General features: G+C 42.8%; 1 protein-coding gene across 5 annotated transcripts in view; it reads right to left on the bottom strand.

The window, feature by feature from the left end:
- EML1 (EMAP like 1) overlaps nucleotides 1–24,837 on the bottom strand; it is a 196,883-nt gene that overhangs the window by 41,727 nt on the left and 130,319 nt on the right. For all 5 annotated transcript variants that reach the window (XM_043921463.1, XM_043921461.1, XM_043921462.1 and 2 more), the window contains exons 3-4: nucleotides 22,493–22,628; nucleotides 8,651–8,785 (exon numbers count right to left, since the gene is read on the bottom strand). In XM_043921463.1, the coding sequence (XP_043777398.1) occupies nucleotides 8,651–8,785; nucleotides 22,493–22,628 (271 nt within the window). The remainder of the gene's footprint in view (nucleotides 1–8,650; nucleotides 8,786–22,492; nucleotides 22,629–24,837) is intronic.

Here is a 24,837-nt window from a genome sequence, read left to right as displayed (position 1 = left end):
TTTCCCAGGCAAGAATATTGCAGTGAGTTACCATTTCCTTCTCCAGGGGATCTTCCTAACTCAGGTATCGAACCCACATCTTCTGCACAGTAGGAGGATTCTTCACCATCTGAGCCACCAGGGAAGTCCATAAAGTTAATGGGCAGGAACAAAGCCGTCTGGAGGGCGGCTAACTCAGATTGGGGTGCCCAGGCAGGCTTCCCAGAGAAGGGCATCCTGAGTTGGGTCTTGCGGAATTGGCTGGAGTTCTCCTCTTCCTGCCAGGTCTCCCGACATACACATACATCACTTAGCACAAGGGAAAACCTCCATGTACTAAGTGTTAGAAGCAGTCATTCACGGAGCTGTGCATTTGTTCGGTTTTGGGCTCTTTGATTTTATAATACAATAAAAAGATTTTTCTGCTGTCTTCTTACTTAGATTTGCATCACTTTAATGAAGACGGAGTCTGAACACCTTTTCCTTAATTAATCGGCTATTTGTACTTCTTTCTCTGTGAACTGCCTCTGCTCATACCTTTTACCTACTTTTCTATTGAGTCGGCTGTCCTTTGCCTCCCTGGTGTGGGTGAGCGACCTTTGGAAATGGAGGTCATTGACCCTTTTCATGCGCGGGTGTCACCCGTGTTTGTAGTGAGCATGCGTCTTCATGGACTGCTCCTTTCCACTTCCTGCCTTGCCTCACGCTGTGTCCTGCACATAGCAGGGGCTCAGTGAGTCAAGCGGTGCTGGGAAAGTGACTGAATAAGGTGACAGAATTTCTGTGAGGTCTCTAATGGGAGTTGGAGAATTCTACAATGTCCTGAAGAAGAGAGGCACTCAGGACTGAGGACTGGGGTGAGCAAAGCTATGCAAACATCAGCCCAAATGCTAGAATGGAGAAGGCAAATAACAGTAGTGACTATCACCTATGGAGTCCCAGTGTTGGCAAGCCCCATGCAAAGGATGCTACCGACGTACACCATCCTGTTTAACCCTCACAGCAGCCCTGGGCGGTAGGTAGGTAGGTGCTAGTTTTCACTGGTGCTGAAAGGAACCTCAGTGAGATTAAGTAACTAGTTCACAGCCACAGAACAAAAGTGGCAGAGCTGGGATTAAAATTTGGTTACGGCCATGACGTTCCTTAAGCCTAAATTCTTCCTGTTATATTGACTAGGGTAAAAAAGATACATTCAACAAATACTTATTGGGTACCTACTGTACCTACTAGGGCTTCTCAGGTGGTGTTAGTGGTAAAGAATCCTCCTGCCAATGCAGAAGACGTAAGTGATGTGGGTTTGATCCCTGGGTTGAGAAGATCCCCTGGAGAAGGAAATGGCACTCCCCGCCGGTATTCATGCCTGGAAAATTCCATGGGCAGAGGAGCCTGGTGAGCTACAGTCCATAGGGCCACAAAGAGACACAACTAATCAACCGAGCACCTACTGTATACTGGGCCTTGTTCTAGATGCTGGGCTGGGTCTGACAACTAGAAAAGTCTTCCTGGTTCCCAAATGCCCAATTAAAGTGCATTCGTTTAGGTAAATGATGGTCCTCATCTGAGAAAACGTTGTAAGTATATTTCCTGAGACAAAGGCATGCTTACACAGCAAATGAAAAAGAGGGTTACAAAGTGTATGAAGAACAATATGATTTATGCAGAAATTATACACTACACAACACCCTAGAAACAAAGTCTGGATGGAAACACAATAAAGAGGCAGCTGCGAGTCCTCTGACTGCCACGACTAGACGGCTTTCCTTTCCTCTTTTTCATATATTTGGATATCCCAAAACACAGGTTACCTTGTGTAATAATAAATTACTTCACAAAGGAAAATAAATCCTGCTGGGGGAAGTGGGAGCCAGGGTTGGCAGGTGAGGATATCAGGGCACCAGAGAGGGTGGGCAGCCAGTGGATGAAGGACTTGAACCCAGGCCTAAGATTAAGATTTAGATCCTACTATCAGTGATGCTCAAGGAAAAGCTAAGCAAAGCTGAGCCTTAAGGACCTCTGACAGACTTCATTTTCTTGGGCTGCAAAGTCAGTGAGGACAGTGACTGCAGCCATGAAATTAAAAGATGTTTGTTCATTGGAAGAAAAGCTGTGACAAACCTAGACAGTGAATTAAAAAGCAGAGACATCACTTTGCTGACAGACACCCATCCAGTCAAAGCTATGGCTTTTCCAGTAGTCGTGTATGGATGTGAGAGTTGGACCATAAAGAAAGCTGAGTGCCAAGGAATTGATGCTTTTGAACTGTGGTGCTGGAGAAGACTCTTGAGAGTCCCTTGAACAGCAAGGAGATCCAACCAGCCAATCCTAAAGGTACTCAACTCTGAATATTCACTGGAAGGACTGATGCTGAAGCTGAAGCTCCAGTACTTTGGCCACCTGATGCAAAGAGCCGGCTCGTTGGAGAATACCATGATGCTGGGAAAGGTTGAGGGCAGGAGGAGAAGGGCTGACAGAGGATGAGACGGTCGGATGGCATCACCGACTCGATGGACGTGGGTTTGAGCAAACGTGGAAGATGGTGAGGACAGGGAGGCCCGGCGTGCTGCAGTCCCTGGGGTCACGGAGAGTTGGACACGGCTGAGCGACTAAACAACAAACAAGGACCTCCAGGTGTCATCCAAAAAGACTGTCTCCGCTAGTATGGAGGAAAGGGAACCCTCCTACACTGTCAGTAGGAATGTAAACTGTGGAGCCGCTATGGAAAACAGCATGGAGGTTCCTTAAAAAACTAAAACAGAGCTATTATATGACCCAGCAGTCCCACTCCTGGGCATATATTTGGACAAAAGTGTAATTCAAAAAGATAATGTACCCCCGTGTTCATAGTAGCACTATTCACAACAGCCAAGACGTGGAAGCAACCTAAACATCCATCAGCAGGTGAATGGATAAAGAAGGTGTGTTCGCGCATGTGCGTATACACAATGGAATACTACTCAGTCACACAGAAGAATGAAACAATGCCATTTGCAGCAATAGGGATGGACCCAGAGATGATCATACTAAATGAAGTAAGTCAAACAGAGAAAGACAAATGATATCACTTATACGTGGAATCTAAAATATGATGCCAACTGAACTTATCCATGAAAAAGAAACAAACTCACAGACATAGAGAACAGGCTTGTGGTTGCCAAGGGGAACAGGGTAGGGGAGGGATAGACTGGGAGTCTGCAATTAGCAGATACAAACTATTAAACACAGAATGGATAACCAACAAGGACCTACTGTATAGCACAGGGAATTACATTCAATAGTAATAAATCCTGTAATAAACCATAATGGAAAATAACACATATATTATTATACTTATATATTTGTGGTTGTTGTTCCTTCACTAAGTCGTGTCTGCCCCTTTGTGACCCTATGGACTGCAGCATGCCAGGCTCCTCTATCCTCCACTATCTCCTGGAGTTTGCTCAAATTAACGTCCATTGAGTCAGTGATGCTATCTATCTCATCTTCTGCTGCCCCCTTGTTCTTTGGCCTTCAGTCGTTCCCAGCATCAGGGTCTTTTCCAATGAGTTGGCTCTTCCCATCAGGTGGCCAAAGTATTGGAGCTTCAGCTTCAGCATCAGTCCTTCCAATGAATATTCAGGGTTGATTTCCTTTAGGACTGACTGGTTTGACCTCCGTGCTCTCCAAGGGACTCTCAAGAGTCTCCTCCAGCACCACAGTTCACAAGCATCAATTCTTCAGCACTCAGCTTTCTTTATGGTCCAACTCTCATATCCATACATAACTACTGGAAAAACCATATAGCTTTGACTATATGGACCTTTGTCAGCAAAGCGACGTCCCTGCTTTTTAAAACATTAGCTTTCCTTCCAAGGAACAAGCACCTTTTAATTTCATGGCTGCAGTCACCGTGCACAGTGATTTTGGAGCCCAAGAAAATAAGATCTGTCACTGTTTCCACTTTTTCTCTTTCTATTTGCCATGAAGTGATGGAACTGGATGCCACGAACTTTTTTTTTTAGTGTTGAGTTTCAAGCCAGCTTTTTCACTTTCCTCTTTCACTCTCATCTAGAGGCTCTTTAGTTCATCTTCATTTTCTGCCGTTAGAGTGGGTATCGTCTACATATATATATATAACTGAATCACTTTGCTGTGCCACGGAAACTAACACAACATTGTAAATCAACTATACTTCAGTAAAAAAAAAAAAGCCTTCCTCACTGAAGGCTGACGTTTCAAGGAGGATGGAGCTGAATGTCCTGCTCACAGTTCTGACCTCGCAGCCGGGATAAAGCAGCCAGCGACGCAACACTAAAGGGCACCCAGGGGCAAGTCTTCATGCGGGAGACGTCCTCGTAATTTTGAAGCTTTTTTCACGTTTGTTGACCCCAAAGATGGGCAGTTTGTGTGTTACAACATGGTTTCCAGCAGGTGGCCGTCACATTTCTTACCTGGACAAAATCAGCTCACACTGCAACAACTTTCTGACGGAGACCAAAGGTCTTGCTTACAAAGTTGATATATCTTATTCCCCTCAAAATGACAATGGGGGAACCAGTTGGATAATTGAAACATTTTATCAATCTGGCAACATTAACTGTACATTCTAAACAGTAGCTGTTTTTCTGTCTGATATGAAACACTTATTAAAAAACAAAACAAAACAAAACCCTTTTCTTGGATTAGTCTACTGGCTACATTAGATAGTACAGATTGTTTATCAGAATGTTACTGTCAAGTCCCTATTTAAATTGAATAAGTACTTCATTATGACACAGATCACTATATAAATAATTGTTAATATTCACAATATACCATCAATAATACATGCGGTAAATATTACATTGCTGTATATTGCTTTTGTTCCTATGAAAATTTTGTCAGGGCAAAGATTAATAAGTGCTGTTAAAATTCTGTGGCTCACTGCAAGGAAAATATTTTAAAATGTTAACTATTCTAAGATAAAAATCTAAAGTGTCACAAGAGAGACTGTTGACTCTCGTGACCATTTCCAAAGAAAATGAGATACATGAGCAAGGAGACGGAAACTACCAGGGAGACAGTTGCTTTGAACATAAAACATGATGATTATTCAATAAATTAATGTATCTTAGAAAATGTAAATGTTTAGGACCTCAAAACACTATTACTTTATGTTTGACAGTAAGATCTATACAATTGATAGGAAATGGCTTTATATTTGTTGTGATTATTATTACAGAGACACATGAATGCTGAAAGGAGCCTCTTTCTCATTTTCACAAAAGTGCCAGATGTGCTAAGACAGCTTTGCATATGGTGTGTGGCAGTTGAGAGCTTTATAGCAAATAGTTTGGGACTGATACAAGTTCAAGCATGGCCCGGTGTGAATGACTTCCTTCTGTGAATCAGGACAGACCCAAAGTCACAGCTCTAAGGTCACCCTCACTCACTCACGTTCTGATGAGCTTTCCTGGGGTCTCAGCGTCTGCACACCAGCTCGTTCTGATGTGACATTAACAACCATGAGAATATACGGTCATTCCTCTGTATCTGCATCAAGGAATCAAACACAAGCATAAAAATCCATGGTTGGCTGAATCTGTGGATGCGGAACCACTAACTGAAGGACTTGAGCATCCGTGGATTTGGGGATGGGAGTAGGGGTGGGGTCCTGGAACCAACAGCCCTTGGACATCCTGGGGCGACTGTATAATACTTTATGTCTCCGTAGCCAATTAGAATTTGCCAAAATCCAGGTTGTACTCATAAGAGTGTCCTGTGGATATAAGTTAGTATGTGTTAGACCAAAAAAAGACTAACAACGTCAGACAGCATCCACCACCTTCACCTTACAATCGAGGAAAATCAAGTTCAGAATTTTGGAAAGCCTCATGAACCATATTTTCTCCTACTCTGCACAGGTCTTGATTCACAACAGCTGCCGCTACTGAGTGCCAAGTGCTATGCTGAATGTTTTCCTACCAGTTAGCTCTCTGAGAAGATTCAAGGGCATTAAGATATAAAACCGTTCATTCACAGAGGGGGAAAAGCTGAGGCTCAGAGAAGTGAAGTGGCCAAGTTTGTTCACAAACCCAGATTTTTCTTTTACTCCAGAACCTGTGTCCTTTCCATTACATCTTGCTATGTATAGTAATCATGCATGGACAATGGGTTAAAAGATAAGATCGTGGACAAATATTTGTGTGTGATGCGCAAGAGGTCGTGCTATCTTAGACTACTGAGGACCATAATGTTTAAAAGCGGAATTGCACCTTCCATCCCTTTCTTTGCCTGCTTTAAGCCCTGGAGACTGGGCACTGGTCCATGAGACTCCAGCTCTGGTTTGGTACAAGTTCCAGGTAACTCAAGAGAGGGGCTCTTGATGGGGGATGGAACGGAAGGATGAAGGGAAGTGGACAGGCACTGACGGATGCACCGGCTTGACCTTCACCTCTATTGTTTCTAGCTGCTTCTTCCTTCTGTCTGAGTTACCGCTGCCATCATTTCCGCGGGTCCCTAAAGGTGTCTGCCAGTACCAGCAATGACCCACAGAAGGCAGGAACTCTCTCTCTGATACTCCTTAGGTGCAACTCAACCAGTTCCGCACTACATGTGGTGGTGGTGGTGTTGAGGTGCTCAGTTGTGTCTGACTCTGTGACCCCCTGGACTGCAGCACACCGGGCTTCCCTGTCCTTCACTGTCTCCTGGAGTTTGCTCAGATTCATGTCCATTCAGTCAGTGAGGCTATCAAAGCATCCATCCTCTGCTGTCCCCTTCTCCTCCTGCCCTCAATCTTTCCCAGCATCAGGGTCTTTTCCAGTGAGTTGGCCCTTTGAATCAGGTGGCCAAAGTATTGGAGCTTTAGTTTCAACATCAGTCCTTCCAATGAATATTTAGGGTTGATTTCCTTTAGGATTAACTAGTTTGATCTCCTTGCAGTCCAAGTGACTCTCAAGTCTTCAGCACTACATGGGCCTCAACTATTCTTGGGCTCTAGTAAGACAAAGAACTTATGTTTAAATGGCCAATGTTCAGTTGCCTGAATTATTTTTAGAAAATGATTAGTAAATTTTCCCAGTCCTTCATTTCCAAATCGAAATTTCCTGGCATTAAAAAAAATAACACCCTTTGTAAATATCTTTCATGGAAATATTTACCCAGCACACTGAGCAAAGACATAGGATTTAAAAGATACAACAGATCTGGAGTTTGCACAATGCAGATTCTTTCTGGAAATTCTTAATACAAATCAGATGTGCAGAGAAGGAGCCAAGTTTTTAAGAACTGCCTAGATCTCGACATCTCAGGTCAACTTCCAAGCTTACCCTAAATTCAGAGAAGCCTAAAGGCCACGCTGCATCTCCCACTTATTCATGCTCTGCTGCTGTTGTAACCACTTGGCCTTATTTCCAAGGTATTATCACCCAATTAGCATAATCTTCTGATAAGAAGTCCTAATAGTCTAAATTAGAAGACAGCCCCATGTCAGTGGTTTTGAGATTGTTAATTGGCTGTGGATTTGACCTGCTAGAGACATGAGACGTGCCTGCATCTCTTCATAAAAAACATATCTTTTAGGAACAAAACCAAAAAAGAGCTTAAGTTTCCTTTACAGGACTGAATCAGAGTGGACTTACAAACTTGGAACTTTTACAGCCTGTGGGTTGGAGTCCACTGCTTTATGACTAAGCCTTCTCCTTACATGAACATTTGGTAAAAAAACAAAAACCAAAACATGGTTAGCCTGTGAAGCTGAAATCCCTTTGTAAGCTTTGCTCAACAGAGAATAAAATTTAAAGCACAATGTTTAAAAAGAGAGAATAAAGTATGTTGAGTAGATATACACAGAGAAACTGTTCTCATATACACAATACATTCTTAGACGTAAAACAAGCTGTTAAAATGCCCCAGATTAGCTCTCACTAATAAAATGTTACTATTAGTTTAACAAGGAGTTATCATAATCCATTATAAACCAACCTCAAAGAAAAAGACTTATGAAACCAGAAAGTGGTTCCTATTTCTGGTGTTAGCTCGATATTAAAAGTAATTTCTGACAAATCATGCAATTACAACTTTTTACCCAGTCTGTTGTAGAAAATATTGTTGACAAACTTAAGCCACTAAGTTAATTTTAAAATGGCAGCTGAGAGGGACTTTCCCGGTGGTCCAGTGGTTAAGAATCCGGCTTCCAATGCAGGGGACATGGGTTCGATCCCTGGTTCAAAGCAGGGGACACAGATTCAATGCCACTAGGCAGCTAAGCCTGCATGCTGTGACAACTGGGCCCTTGTGCTCTGGAGACCATGCTCTGCAACTAGAGAAAGCCCGTGGACAGCAATGAAGACCCAGGGCAGCCAGAAAAAAGGCAAAAAAAAAAAAAAAGGCAGCTGAGAGTATTAGAAATACAGTGTCCCACACTTTATCAATTCAGAAGCTTCCCAAATTCCATGGAGTTGGTACTAAGCAAGTTCTCAAGAACGCCTTCTGCATGGATAGGGAGTCGAAGTCACAGTTTTCCACCTGGCTGGTAACTGGGGTGAGCTGTGACCAGGAGCTGTCGGACGCGCCCACAGTGATGTCCAGAGAAGGCGCACGTGCCACGGCGGGCCCCTAGTTTATGTGCACACAAGCGGGCCTTCGGATTCACCTCTGGGGAAGAGAGGTCACACGACATCAGAACAGCAGGAACCGGCAGGAAGACGCCCCTTACCTTTCACTGTTCTTTTTGCCACTGGAAGAACTGCTGGTGGATCCCGTGCGGTTCCGGTTTCCTTTGGAATCCCCATAGCTTTCCCTTCGACCGCCAGGAGACACCCGTTCGGAAGAGCTGGTCCTCTTGATGGTACTGAAAGTGCGAAGGAAATGACAGTGAAATGACAGAGAAATCCTTCCCGGAGTGGATTTATCCTACTGCTGAATACGAAAACATATACACAGAACATCCTATTTCCATGTGGATACTTAAAGAGAGAGACTGGTTCTAAATTCCTTACTACAGAGATCAAAAACTTTTTTCAGAATGTCACTTGAGATCTATGCCTCTACTCATTGCCTTTGTAACAGCTGGTGAAGTTCAAGGTCATCGGGGAAGTTGAAAGGGACGAACCCCGACAATACCACGAGCGCCCTCCGCGGCCTGAGCGGGAGGTGACCCCGCCCTTCTGCAGGCTTCAGTCTAGGTCAGCGGTGCTCAACCAGGGGTGACTCTGGCCCCAGGGACGTCTGACAGGGACACTGGCTTGTCACAACTGGGGGAGTGGGGAGGGCTGCTCTGTCTAATGGGCGGACGCCAGGGAGGCTGCTGCTATAGCTGTGAAGTCACTTCAGTCGTGTCTGACTCTGAGCCCCCATGGACTGCAGCCCGCCAGGCTCCTCTGTCCATGCGATTCTCCACGCAAGAATCCCACTTAGAGTGAGGTGCCATGCCCTCCTCCAGAGGATCTCCCTGACCCAGGGATTGAACCCACATCCCTTGCCATGGCAGGTGGGTTCTTTACCACTAGTTCCACCTGGGAAGCCCCAAATACCCTTATAAAGCCCAGGAGAGCACTATGACAAAGACGGTCCAGACCCGAATGTCAGCAGCGCTGCTACTGAAGAACTCTGGTCTAAGGGCACACATGGGACACACACAGTCCGCTCTCTGTGGGATGCCTTGTTTAGAGGGGGTCCCCATGCCAGTGCTTACTTCCTTTAGAAGAACCAGAAGGACTAGCATGGTTGGTAGCCTGCTGTGGGATGTCTAGGGAAGACTTCCTGAAGATTGTGAATTTCTGGGAGAGAGAAAACGAGTACCTTGGATGTGCTGCAGTTACACAGTAGGCGGGAGCCTGTCCTAGGAAAAGGGGTACCCCCTCACAGTGACCCACAGGGGTGAGGGGTCAGTTAGCCAGGGCAGCGGCTGCAGCTTGATGGTCTGCTCTTGGAGCCTGGAAGCATACTACAGGCATTCTGTAAAGTTTTTTTTTAATCGTCATCATTAGGTCATATGTTTCCTGAGATCTCATCTCATTTATCATTCTTGTATTCTTTGCAGAGTCTAGTAGAGAAGCTTGATAAATATTTATTAAATGAAAGGATGAAATAAATGAAACAATACATGGGACTGTCACACTGACAAAGGATCACAGGGAGATGCTATCATTTAGCACCTGCTCCGTGAGAAGAAAAAAAGGAGAAGGGCAAATGGAGGTGCTGCTCCCCGGCAGGGCTGTGTGTGTGTGTGTGTGAGGGCAGCGGCCTGGTGTGGATGCAGAGTCAAGGTGCCGGTGGGCGAGCACGTAAGTCTGCAACCTGGGAGGGGACTTAGGGCGGCAATGCCTAATGCCTAATGTGGTTACTGAACCACGGACGCAGAGGGAATCTCCATGCCGGGAAGGAGAGGAGATGAAAATGAGGACAGCCTTTGCCTCTTGGGAAAGAGAAACTCTGGACGAGGTGGGCTGAAGAACTGCCTCTCAGGAGGCAGAGAAACCTGGAGACCAGAGAAGCAAGAACCCAGGGAGGACGGTTAAGGTGCTGGGGCTGTGGATGGAGGAGGGGACCTTGATGATGAAACCTCAGAGGCTCCAGTGAGCACAGAGCCAGGAGAGGGTGCACAGGACCCAAAGTTCCATCAGGAGGATACAGGAGCCCAGGAGCTCAAGACAGCGAGACTACTACCCCTGGGCTGGATACGCCTTCCTTTCTCAAAATTAAATAACATAGAGTGTCCAAGAGCCTTGCACATGAGACGCTCCTGCTGTCTTCCCTCCATTCCCTTTTCCTTCTCATCTCTGTCTTCCTTCCAGCCAACTTCAGTCCTTCTTCCTCTGTAACGTCCAACCAATCAGTAAATAATCTCTTAGCATGATTTTTAAAACTGCAGGGTGTATTGGTTTTTGAAAAAACATCTCATTCTCTGAGTGAGTGAACATAAATAAGATGAGCATAATCACAGTGACTGGAAGACACTTTCTGAGGAGGCTCTTTGGTCACCGAGGAAACTCTGAATTGACAGCACTGTGATCTCACAGCTGGGATCCACACGGGTGTGCCTTAAGAGCAAAATGTGAATTTTTAGAACTCTCAATTTGAGGACAAGGAAATTACAGCTCTGGGGAGAGCATTACATTTCTGAAATTCAGGACTGAAGTCTAAAAATTACAGAAGCCTTTGTACTAAAGTTCAAGATCTTCCAGTGACGATAAACACCAAGCTCAGTTCACGTCTCCAGAGTGTTCTCCGCCGAGCATCTGACACGAGGCTCTCAGGCACCCCTCCCTGGCAGCTGGCAGCCTCTAGCATCACCTCTGTGGCGTCCTTGTGGGAGTTCAGGGCAAGTTCATGGCAATTTGAAAGCTTGTATAAAGCACCCTTAAAGAGCTGAGACACCATGACTGTTAATCAATGATAGCAAACGTTAGCCGATTTGCTAATAATTAGCACTCAACCTAGCTCCTGGAAGAGTTAAGAGGGGAGATCAGTGATGAAGCAGTGGGCAGCAACAGTTCACATCTATGAAGAATTTTGCATTTCATACACATCATTGAATTTAAACCTCAAATCCCCAGGGAATGTATCATTCCTATTCTACAGACTTTATTTTCCTGGGCTCCAAGATCACTGCAGACAACGACTGCAGCCATGAAATTAAAAGACGCTTGCTCCTTGGAAGAAAAGCTACGACACACCTAGAAAGCATATTAAAAAGCAGAGACATCACTTTGCTGCCAAACATCCGTATAGTCAAAGCTATGGTTTTTTCAGTAGCTATGTATGGACGTGAGAGCTGGACCATAAAGAAGGGTGAATGTCGAAGAACTGATGCTTTGAATTGTGGCACTGGAGAAGACTTTTGAGAGTACCTTGGACTACAAGGAGACCAGATAAGTCAATCCTAAAGGAAGTCAACCCTGAATATTCATTGGAAGGACTGATGGTGAAGTCGAAGCTCCAACACTTTGGCCATCTGATGCAAAGAGCTGACTTACTGGAAAGACCCTGATGCTGGGAAAGACTGAGGGCAGGAGGAGAAGAGGGCAACAGAGGAGGATGAGATGGTTGGATGGCATCACTGACCCAATGGACATGAGTTTGAGCAGACTCTGGGAGACAGTGAAGGACAGGGAAGCCTGGTGTGCTGCAGTTCTCGGGGTTGCAAAGAGTCAGACGCGACCGAGCCACTGAATAACAACAACAACAGACGGGGGGAGAGCTTCAGGGTATAAAGTCAAATGGCTGCGGTCACGTGACCCCTAGCTCTCTGCTGAACCTCTTAGTTAACAGCACCTAGGGAACTCTCTGATGATCCAGTGGTTAGGGCCCTGAGTTTTCACTGGCAAGGGCCCGGGTTCAATCTCTGCTCAGAGAATTAAGATCCTATCAGCCACATGGCGAGGCCAAAAATAAACAGAGATCACCTGCAAATTATGAAACACTGCAGCACATTAGTTTTGAGGACCTGCTGAACAGAGGTGCTGAATGTCTAAAAACCCAATAAAGGTTGGCAGGGAATAGATACATGTATATGTATGGCTGAGTTCCTTTGCTGTCCACTCTAAACTATTACAACACTGTTAATTGGCTATATTACAATATAAAATAAAAAGCTTAAAAAACCCAGCAAAGGTCAATAAGTAATAACAGCTACATGATCGAAGACTTCAGCAATGGCAGGCATCAGGTAAGACCCTCTAAGCGACTACACCAGAAGGCAGGTGAAACTACCAAAGCATCAGCGAGGGTTACATTGGAAATCTAAGTACCCCTCACCTGGCCGTTGATCTGTTCAGTGTATAAGCATTGAGAAGACTCACAGACCTGTTTAATCTTTGTATGAGAGGCATGGAAACAAAGCAGAATAAACATGAGTGTAGTAATAAAAGCGTGGAAAATTATTTTGGTAAACTTCAATAAATTACAGAATACACTGCACATTAAAACAGGAAAACATTTCAGTCTGCATATACAGACTTGGGTATAATCCATCACAACCCTTTCAAGATATTTGTTATTTGCATATTTGCATTAAAATGTTAATCTTTTTTTTTTTTTAATCTACTATTGTTGTATACTCAAGAAGAACAAGAAATTTCCTTTTGAGAGCCAAGGGCTCTTATGAATTAAAGAGGACTTGCTAGGACTCAAAGCCAAGGACAGAAAATAGAGCTTGAAGACAAGACACTTGCAGGAACAAGGGCAGTGAGAAGGAGTTAATACTGTATACACTCTGTGAGGAGCCTCCTGCAGGAACCAGCAGGGAGTAACCAAACAAGTTATGTTCCCTCAGGACAGCAAGGGAAAAACCACGTTCTTTATTTTCAAAGTGGTAGAAGTCCTGGCTTGGGAGAGAATGTATAATCACACAGCACATTTTTTAGTGCTTAAGGCAAGTACGTCTGGTGTAGAAATGCACTAATAATACCATCATTTCTTCCTTTCCCTCCTGCCTTTGGCCCCCACTCCCAAACCCCATCCTTTCTAAGTTCTGAAAACGTAGTTGTTCTTTACACTACCCTGCAGTTGCATTCAATGGCTTTTGCCGACTTAAACTAAATTTCAGATGTAAAACGGAATCTCTGCAAATGGAGAGTGGAGGAAAAGTGGCCATCTTTCTTCTCATGGTTAGATAGTAACTCTAAGTGTAATAAGCTACCATGACTGCTGTCTTTCTTTCATTATGCGATTTGGAACCAAGAATTGGCTTTCCAAAACTTTGGGGAAAAGACCCCAAACTTTTACACCTGAAAAAAAACATGAATCTTGAGGGGAAGCTTGTATGCGTGACCAGAGATTTTCTAATGAGGTCATCTGTCATGACAGCTGGAGTGATTAACACTAGATTAGAAGAATTATCTACTTGACAAATGCAGGAAGGAAATGGCAACCACTCCAGTATTCTTGTCTGGAGAATCCCTTTGACAGAGGAGCCTGGTGGGCTACAGTCCATGGGGTCATAAAGAGTTGGACACGACTGAGCACATGCTCGACAAATACTTACTTGGAATCAACTTATACTGGGCGCTGTGCTGAGCAGTGGCAAGTCAACAGGGACCAGAACTAACCTGGCTTTTGTCCTGCAAGGGTGAGGTAATTGTGACAGACTGAGGTCACGCACTTCAGTAATTAAGAAAGGCTGAAGACATCATTGTAACAGCAACAATAAAAAGGTATTTTCTAAGAAGGCTGGTGGTCTTAGAGAATTTGACACATGAAAATAAGTTGGGTTTTTTTTTCTATCATATAAAGTCAACTACCCGAGCCTAGGGGGCTTCCCTGGTGGCTCAGATGGTAAAGAATCTACCTGCAATGCAGGAGACTTGAGTTCGATCCCTGGGTCGGGAAGATCCACTGGAGAAGGGAATGGCTACCCGCTCCAGTATTCTTGTCTGGAAAATTCCATGGACAGAGGAGGCTGGAGGGCTACAGTTCATGAGGTTGCAAAGAGTGGGACACGACTGGGCGACTAACAGTTCACAACCTGAGCCCAGAGTGGGGAATTGCATCCTTTCTGATAAGAGGGTAGGTGCCAATTCATCGTCCTCTGTTCAACAGCACAATACTCCCATCTCTAATCTTGTTACAGAGATCAGACTCAGAACATGAATTTAACACACACCTCTCAGTGGATCTCAATGATAAATATATTAGAAAAACAAAACAAAAAAACCACAACCCAAAGCAGATTTAAATCCTTAAGCACCGGGTACTGACTTCGGGGCTTTCACAAACGCTGTACTGCTAACGAGCGCAGCTATTTTTCCAAAGGACTGTCAGCTGTTTGTTTGGAAACCATGGATATTTACCATACTATCTTCCAATTGGAGCGGAGCATTTTAAAAATAATGCTCTCTTTTTGTACCAGTTTTGTTCTTTTGATCTCTCTTCTCACAGCTCTGCCCTATTGTAAAGCTCTACTTAGGGGTGGAAAGAATGAGTGATTGTCTCCGTTTTGAGCCAGTGGGAATGTTATTCTATTGTCAGCTTCAGCATCCCCACTGAGCAAGGTATGACCTACAACGTCTTCCCGGATTCTCTGCCTTTTCTTCTTTGACTAATGGAAACAAAGCTTTTCCCAAGGATTCCAAATCAAGCCCCCAATCGAAGTCTTAATTGGCAACACAAAGGACAACCCCTGGGTGCTGGACAATTTCCAAAGGGGATTTTGTTCTTCGGTCCTAGGCTGAAAAAACCCGAAAAAAGAAAACAAACATATACCCACCCAGACGCCACAGACGCCCCAGTTCGTTTAATTTAGAACTCTGATTACAGAAAGTCTCTAACACGATTGTACATGTATTTTAAATGGCTTGGAGGTTGTTTTACTCCTAACGGTCAGAAGGCCCAGCTTGCTTCTGTTTTCAAAACTCTCTCTCCTCAGGAGAGATCCATAGGAACTTTATCACAGAGTAACTGTTAACACACCACTGTTTGGGTTTCCAACTTCCAGATGGATGAGAATTCACATCCATGGAAGCCCGTATAAGGCAAAGAAACAGAATAACTTAATCACTACGCCCTATGCTGAAAACCAAGAGTCTCAGACAATCTAGAAAACCACATATTTCTAGTTGACTGCTGAACAACAGCTTATCAAATGACTTTGATCATTTTGTAAATTAGAAAGAAAGTCTACAGAGGACCAAGAATATTTATAGAAGGAAGGTTACTGTCTAAATGCTAATATACAGGGGCTTCCCGGGGCTCCAGTGGTTAAGACTTCACTTTTCAGTGCAGGGGTGCAGATCCCATGCCCGGTCTGGGAACTAAGATCCCACATGGCCCATGGCCAAAAAGCCAGAACATAAACAACACAAGCAACATTGTAACAAGTTCAATAAAGATTTAAAGTTGGCTGATATAAAAAAAAATCTTTCAAAAGTGCTAATACACACACATATAGACAGTATGCAGGCTTAGTTGCTCAGCCGTTGCTCAGTGATCCTTTGGATGGTAGCCCACCAGGCTCCTCTGTCCATGGGATTTCTCAGGTAAGAATACTGGAGCAGGTAGCCATTTCCTTCTCCAGGGGATCCTCCCGATCCAGGAATCAAACCCGAGTTTCCTGTGTCTCCTTCATTGCTGGTGGATTCTTTACCTGCTGGGCCACTGGGGCAGCCCGTATCAAATATGATGGTTACTAATTATCCTCCCTTCCTTCTTTCCTTCCAAGATAATATTGCCGAGACTGAGCCCTGTCCATGAGCTCCTTCATAACTGGAGGAGCAGAGGACCCAGGCCTCTCTCACAGCACAGGCTTGCGTCCTGACCTGGGGGTTCAGGGCCTGCAGCCCCTTATTAATGGGCAGGTCTGTCTCAGAGTTGCAAGCTGCTGGCATCTCTGCTCAGTCACCCTCACCTCTGCCTGCTGCTCCTGTCAGCACTCTTGGGGCTTCTCAGAACATCACTGTTTCTAACGAGCATCATCCACACAAGGGCACATGAGAGGGATGGTTTCCAAAGAGTAATTATATGAAGCACTGTTTTTTTATAAGGAGATGCAAGCACTGACCTGGAAATCTTTGCAAGAATCAGCCCATCACAGTGAAAGGAGTGTGAGCTCTGGCGCCAGACAGACCTGGGTTTGAGCCCACGTTCTCTCCACTCACTTCATCCCAGACCAGTTACTTCACTTCTCTGAGCCTCAGTTAACCCACTGGCAAAATAGGGATAACAACACGCCCCTTGGAAGGTTGTTTTGAGTATAAGTGATAATGGCATTAAAAGCTTGGTGCTTTGTAGGCTTTTATTATATTATCATCAAAAATGATTTCTGCCATCATCACTGATTTAAAGAGGGGCTGAAACACCACTGTGCCTCTGTCTTTGTGAAAAAGTAGACAGTGTATCAAAAAGGAGAGACATCACTTTGCTGACTTTGACCATAGTCAAAGCTATGGCTTATCTAGTAGTCATGTATGGTTGTGAAAGGTGGACCATAAGGAAGGCTGAGCACCAAAGAATTGATGCTTTCAAACTGTGATGCTGGAGAAGACTCTTGAGCATCCCTTGGACTGCAAGGAGATTGCACCAGTCAATCCTAAAGGAAATCAACTCTGAATATTCATTTGAAGGAATGATCCTGAAGCTGAAGCTCTAATACTTTGGCCACATGATACAAACAGCCAACTCACTGAAATACACCCTGATGCTGGGAAAGATTAAGGGCAAGAGAAGGGGGTGACAGAGGATGAGATGGTGGGATGGTATCACTGACTCAATGGACATGAGTTTGAGCAGGTTCCGGAAGATAGTGCAAGACAGAGAAGCCTGGTGTGCTGCAGTCCACGGGGTTGCAAAGAGCTGGACATGACTGAGTGACTGAACAAAAACAAGTCAATCAGATTCTGCAGCAGAGTACTAGTTATTGTGGATCAAACACAGAGGCTTCTACAAAAACAAAGTGCAAGAATACTTGACATAAGCACTCATGAAATGAACTGAAAGCTAGAAATATAATCTGCATTTCAAATTTTACTTTTATCATATTTTGCTCTGAAAAATTTTTTTATTTTACTTAAACTCCAAATACATAAAGAGAAATCAATTATAAAAGTGAATTTTCAAGAATAAAGACAAAGAATCTCATTTTCCATTAATTATTTGCTACTTTAAAAAGTCAACCTTGAAATTAAACAACTCACTCTTAAACAGCCAATGGGTTAAAGAAAAAAATCACAAGAGAATTTAGAAAATATCTAGAGACAAATGAAAACAAACAAAAAAGATTCTAAAACTTGTGGGATGCAGAGAGCAGTACTAAGAGAGAAGTTTACAGCTATGAAAACACAGAAAGATCTCAAATCAACAAATCAACTTTATTTCTACTTCTCAAGGAAGTAGGAAAAAACAACAATAAATAAAACCAAAAGTTAGCAGAGGGAAAGTAAAAATGGAGATTATAGCAGAGATAAGCAAAATAGAGAAAAGAAAAACAATAGAAAAAATCAAGAAACCAAGAGTTGATTTTTTTTTAAAGACCAATAAAAGTGCTAACTCCTCCATTAAACTAGAAAAAAAGAGAAGACTGAAATAACTTAAATGAGAAACAAAAGAGAATATTACAACCAATGTCACAGAAATAAAAAGGATTATGAGACTATTATGAATAAGCAATGCGTTCGAACCGTGGTGCGCTAGAGAAGACTCTTGAGAGTCCCTTGGATGGCAAGGAGATCAAACTAGTCAATCCTAAAGGAAATCAACTCTGAATATTCATTGGAAGGGCTGACGCTGAAGCTCCAATACTTTGGCCAATACTTTCTTCTGATGTGAAGAGCTGACTCATTGGAAAAGACCCTGATGCTGGGAAAGACTGAAAGAGGAAGGAGAGGAAGGCAGCAGTAAATGAGATGGCGGGATGCTATTACCAGTTCAACAGACATGAGTTTGAGCAAACTCCAGGAGACAGTGAAGGACAGGGAAACCTGGTATGCTGCAGTTCACAGGGTCACAGAGAGTAGGACCTGAATGAGCGAGCGAGCAACAACTACCAAACTGAATTTAACAGCACATTCAAAGGATTATACACCATGAACAAGTGGGTTTTCCACCTGGAATGCAAGGACCATTCAATGTAAGAAAATTAATACAATACACCACAGTAACAGAATGAGACAAAAATCACACCGTCATCTCAACTGATGCAGAAAAACCACTTGACAAAATTGAACACCCTTCATAATAAAAACATTCAACCAAATAGGAAGAGAACTACCTCATCATCGTAAAAGTCAAAAAGTAAAAATGAAAAGCCCACAATGAGTATCATACTCAATGGTGAAAGACTGAAAGCTTCTCCTCTAACGTCAGGAATAAGGCAAGGATACGCCCTCTCACCACTACTATTGAACATAGTACTGCAAGTTCAAGCCAGAGCAATTAAACATGAAAAAGAAGTAAAAGGCATCCAAAGTTGGAAAAAAGAAAGTAAAACTATCTGTTTGCAGATGACATGATTTTATATGTAGAAAACCCTAAAGATTCCATAAAAAACTGTTAACAACTAATAAACAATTTCACTAAAATTACTGAATACAAAAAACAAAACGCAAAAATCAGTTCCATTTCTATCCACTAACAATGACCAATCTAAAAAGGAAATTAACAACCCCATTTATGATAGCTTCGAAAATGACAAAGTACTTAGGAATAAACTTAACCAAGAAGTTGAAAGACTTATAGACAGAAAACTATTAAACACTGCTGAAAAAAAATCAAAGAAGATACAAAGAAATGGAAAGTCATCCTCTGTGGGATTGGAAGACTTAATATGTTAAAATGTCCATACTACCCAAAATGATTTACAGATTCAATACAATCCCTATCAAAATACCAATGGCATCTTTTGTAGAAAAAAATCCTAAAATTCATATGAAATCCCAAGGGATCCGAAGAGCCAAAATAACCTTGAAAAAGGAGAATAAAACTGGAAGACTCACATTTCCTGATTTCAAAACATACTACAAAGTAACAGTAATCAAGACAGCATGGTACTGGAATAAAGAAAGATGTTGTCATTGTTTTAGTTGCTGAATCGTGTCAGACTCATTTGTGACCCCAATGGATTGTAGACCGCCAAGCTCCTCAAATGTAAAATGGTGCAATCATTAAGGAAAACACTATGAGAGTTTCTCAAAAAGTTAAAAATTGAATTATTAAGTTGGTGCAGACATAATTGCAGTTTCTGACTGTGAATTTTACATCATTACAACTAGGCTCAATCAAGACTTTATTAATCAAAGCAGGAACCAGTGCAATCAATGCATTTTTGCCAATAAGAAATAAGTTTGTTTATTCCTGCCGTGTAAAAACCCATGCTTTGGGATTTGAGGAACTCTTGGAAAGCATTTTCTGCCTCCTGCTGGTTGTGGAAGTGTTTTCCCTTCAAAGAGTTGTTGAAATGCTTGAAGAAGTGGTAGTCAGTTGGTGAGAGGTCAGGTGAATATGGCAGATGAGGCAAAACTCTGTAGACCATTTTGTTCAACTTTCGAAGCATTGGTGGTGTAGCCTGTGGTTGGGCACTGTCGTGGAAAAGAACTGGGTCCATTCTGCTGACCAACGCTGGCTGCAGCCACTGCAGTTTTCGGCGTCTCTCATGGATTTGCTGAGCATAGTTCTCAGATGCAATGGTTTCACCAGGATTCACAAAGATGTAGTGGATCAGACGGGCAGCAGACCACCAAACAGTGACTGTGACATTTTTTTGGTGCAGGTTTGGTTTTAGGAAGTGTTTGGGGGTTTCTTCTCGGTTCAACCACTGAGCTGGTCATTGCCTGTTGTATAAAATCTACTTTTCATCACAAGTCACAATCTGAGAAGTGGTTCGCTCTTGTGTAGAAGAGAAGACAACATTTCAAAATGATGATTTTTTTTACTTTTGGACAGCTCATGAGGCACCGACCTACTGAGCTTTTTTACCTTTCCAATTTGCTTCAAATGCCAAATGACTGGAGAACGGTTGACTTTGAGTTCTTGGGCAACTTCTCATGCAGTTTTAAAAGGATCAGCTTAGATGATCCTCTCAATTGGTTACTGTCAACTTCCGATGGCTGGTCACTGCACCCCTCATCTTCAAGGCTCTCATCTCCTTTGCAAAACTTCTTGAACCACCACTGCACTGTACATTTGTTAGCAGTTCTTGGGCCAAATGCAGTGTTGATGTTTTGAGTTGTCTCCACTGCTTTGTGACCCATTTCGAATGTGAATAAGAAAATTGCTTAAATTTGCTTTTTGTCTAATATCATTTCCCTAGTCTAAAATAAATATAAAATAAACATCAAGTAATAAGTCATTATCAAAAAACATAAAGCAAGGAATGGTCATTAAAATGATATATAACATAACCACATTTATTTAAGAATGTATTCCAATATTAAATGGCCAAGTTCAGCAATGCAAAACTGCAATTACTTTTGTACCAACCTAATACCAAATGATTTAACAATCCACTTTGGGGTATATACCCCCAAAAAGTTCAGAGCAGGATCTCACATCTCTGTACACCTACATTCACTGCAGTATTATTCCAATAGCCAAGAGGTGGAAGCAACCCAAATGTCCATCAACATGAATGGATGAAGAAAAGGTGGTAAATATATGCACAACAGAATGCTATGAAGCCTTAAAAAAGAAGGAAATCCTGTCACAAGCTACAATGTGAATGAACTTGGAGGACATTATGTTAAGTGAAATAAGTCAGCCACAAAAGGATGGATACTGTGTGATTCCACTCATATGGAACATCTGTCGTCAAAATCATAGAAACAGAAAGGAAAAGCATGATCACCAAGGGCTCTGGGGAGGACTTCCTGTTTAAGAGGTATAGTTTCAGTTTTGCAACATGAGAAAGTTCTGGAGATCCACAGCAAAACAATGAGAATATACTTGACACTGCTGAACTGTACACTAAAAAAGGCTAAGGTGGGAAATTTAATGTGATGTGATTTTTTTTTTCTTTGCCACAATGAAAAAAAAAGAAAGGAAGAAATGGTAACAGATGGCAATCTGAAACTTAAAAAAAGTCATAATTGTCAGCCTTATAACATCTAGATGAATAAAAGACAGTCTATATCTATTGGTGCCGGTTAGAATCCAGGAGGTCATTTCACGTTGGTTATAAAAAAATGATTCAATTAAGTAATAAAAAGGTATGAAATGAGGCCAAGAATTTCATTTTAAAGTTCAAAAAGCCCTGCAAAATCAATTTTCTCAAAATTCACAAACAATAAGTACCTAGAGCTCTATCTGATGAAACACCATGCAAATCTGCTCAATGAAGAGTCTATGTAGAAACACTATGTATCTAAAAGATATGATGGGATTGCTGTATTTTCATTCTGGGTCACAATGCAGCCTCAAATCTACTCTCATCAACTCACAGGGACCCCAGCGCATGGCAGGGCACACTGACTCTGAATCCCCAGCACCCATAGAGCAGGGAGCATTTTAACGAACGCTACAAGTTCTTAGAACAAGCTCATGAGGTGAGAAGAATTTCTTTAAGACTTTCTGTGCCATATGACCATCAGGTGTTTTATTTTTTACAGCATAAAAATTTGGGAAAGTAGGCTGGCATATAAAATCTGTAATTTTAATATGACAATTATGAAATTATAAAAAAGTTAAGAGCAACCCACGCTCTATCTGACAAACATCACCTGAAATTCCACTGTTAAGTGCCATCCAAATTTTACTGACAAAAATTCACGCTCAGTACAGCAATCTGAAGTTTGCTCTATTCCAAACCCTTGGGACCTGCAAACAGCATATTCATTTTTTGTATAGGTTATACTCCCACTTGTTTTTATTGTTTTATTAAAAGTGACGTTTAAGTAAAAACACCAAATGGTACACTGTGGCTTTAGTGAATGAGATTTCAGATTATGTGATTAAATCTAAAAAAAAAAGCAGAATAACAAATCAACATGGTTTCTGTTTTGGCAACACACCAAATACTGTGCTTTCACAAGCTTTAACTCAAAGGAGACATACTGAAGTGTCATACAGAAGACTAATACTTATTTTGGCATCTGGGTTGCAGCAGCTTTCACCAACAGCGCCTCTTGCCTACCTTTTGGTTGTGGCGGGCGCAGCGGCTTCTCTCCTGGCCCCCGGCGGGGCTGGCAGGGAGCCGCTGGCTTTCTTTGGTACCACAGCGCCGTTGTTGACGGTGGTTCTTAAAGGCAAGGTCTGCACCAGTGGTCTTGCTGGAAGACAAGCAGAAATGGCAATTAGAACTTTTCCCTTTTCAAGGGAACTTTACAGGATGATAATGTAGAAAGAGAAAGGGCATCCGTTTGAAAATGCTAGCAGAGTGGACAAAGGTACAAAGACAACTCTGAAACAGCAAACCCAACCACTCAGAAGGGACCACTCAGGAGGGACCTACGTGTAACCTGTAAAACTACAAAACTTCTAGATGAAAACACAGGAGAAGAATCTCTGTGACCCTGAGTTTGGTGATGAGTTTTTAGATATAACACCAAAAGCACATCCATGAGAGAAGAAAAATTAATAGCTTAGGCCTCATTAAAATGAAAAAAAAAAAAAAAAAACCCATAAAAACTTTTGCTCTATGAAAGACATCATTAAGAGGATGAAAAGACAATTTCTAGACTGGGGGAAAATATTTGCAAGTCACATATCTGATGAAGGACTTGTATACAGAATAGGAAAAGAACTCTTAAAATTCAACAGAAAGAAAATGAATAGCCCAATTAAAAAAATGGGCAAAAGATCTGAACAGACACCTCACCAAAGAATATATACAGATGGCAAATAAGCATATGAAAAGATGCTCAACATCGTTTGTCATTAGGGAAATGCAAATGAAGACAATAATGAGATATGTCTATTCCACCTATCAGGATGGCCCAAGTCCAGGACACAGACTACATACGAACTGCTGGCTAGGAGGCAGAGCAACAGGAACTCTTCTTCGGAGCTGGTGGGAATGCAAAATGGGGCAGCCACTTTGGAAGGCAGTCTGCCAGTTCCTTACTAAACTAAGGCTTATAGATTTTACCATCGTGGTTGTTGCTTAGTTGCCAAATCGTGTCTGACTCCTGCCACCCCATGGGCTGTAGCCCACCTGGCTCCTCTGTTCATGAGATTTCCCAGGCAAGAATACTGGAGTGGGTCTGCCTTCTCCAGGGCGTCCTCCTGACCCAGGGATCGAAGCCATGTCTCCTGCATTGGCAGGCAGATTCTTTGCCACTGAGACACCTGGGAAGCCCCAAATTTTACCATAGGATCCAATAATTGTGCTGGACACTAAGTATTTACCCAACTGATTTGAAAACTTACGCCTACACAAAACCTGCATTTAATATTTGTTGCTGTTCAGTTGCTAAGTCATGTCTAACTCTTTGCGATCCCATGGATTGCAGTATGCCAGGCTTCCCTGTCCTTCACTATCTCCTGGAATTTGCTCAAACTCATGTCCATTGAGTTGGTGATGCCATAAAGCTGTCAAAACTGGAAGCAACCAAGAAGTCCTTCAGTGGGTGAGGGGTAGACAAACTGTGGTCCCTGCAGGCAACGGAATAGGATTCAGTGATAACAGGAATGAACCAATCCACGCAACCGTGGATGAATCTTAAATCCAAATTGCCAAGTGCAAGGAGCCAGTCTGACAGGCTATACACTGTATGATTTCGTTTAGAATGACACTTTATAAAAAGTTAAGCTAGAGAGACAGAAAGTGGATCAGAGGTTGCCAGAGACTGGAGATGGTATGACTAGGTGAAACACAGAGGTTCTTTGGGGTGGCAAGGCTATTCTGTACGATACTGTAATGGTGGATGTATGACACTACACAGCTGTCAAAACCCACAGATCCTTTTATTTTATTAAGAGTGAACCCTGATATATGCAAATAACGGTCAATTAGGAGATGGGGGAACCCCATGATGGAATGCAGATTGAGACAGAAGACTCTAACCAACCATGTTAGAAATACACAATACAACCTCACGGAAAGGGGTGGAGAGGAAAGGGGCCAAGAGAGGAATTTTGGGAACGAGTAGAGACTGGAAGACTACAAAAGGAACTGCATGTCAGTACTGTATTCTAATAATAGTCGGGAAACTTGTTTCCCATGGGGCCATGGGTAAACAATTCTGAAACCACGATGCGTGGACACGAGAACTGAACAACTGGTAGATGCACCAGAGGATGGAAGGAACCAGCTTCTGGCTATTGGAGAGGAAGGTGACAGACCAGTAAGAGGGGAGGGCTAGAATGACCCAGGTGGAATGGAGCAGAGGAGCAGGCAGCAGTGTGTGAACCTAGCTTAACAAAGACAGAGACACATAGGTCCGTAATAACGGGTAAGCCTGCGTAGACATCTATTTCCTAGCTGTCTGCTGAGAGACCCGGGGCCCAAGCCTTGGTTTCTAATCCCACTCTACAACA

This window comes from Cervus elaphus, chromosome 13 (genome assembly GCF_910594005.1).
Source record: "Cervus elaphus chromosome 13, mCerEla1.1, whole genome shotgun sequence".
NCBI classification, from domain to species: Eukaryota; Metazoa; Chordata; class Mammalia; order Artiodactyla; family Cervidae; genus Cervus; species Cervus elaphus.
The sequence above is the reverse complement of the archived record's forward strand: the minus strand, read 5'-3'. Positions and strand labels throughout refer to the sequence as shown.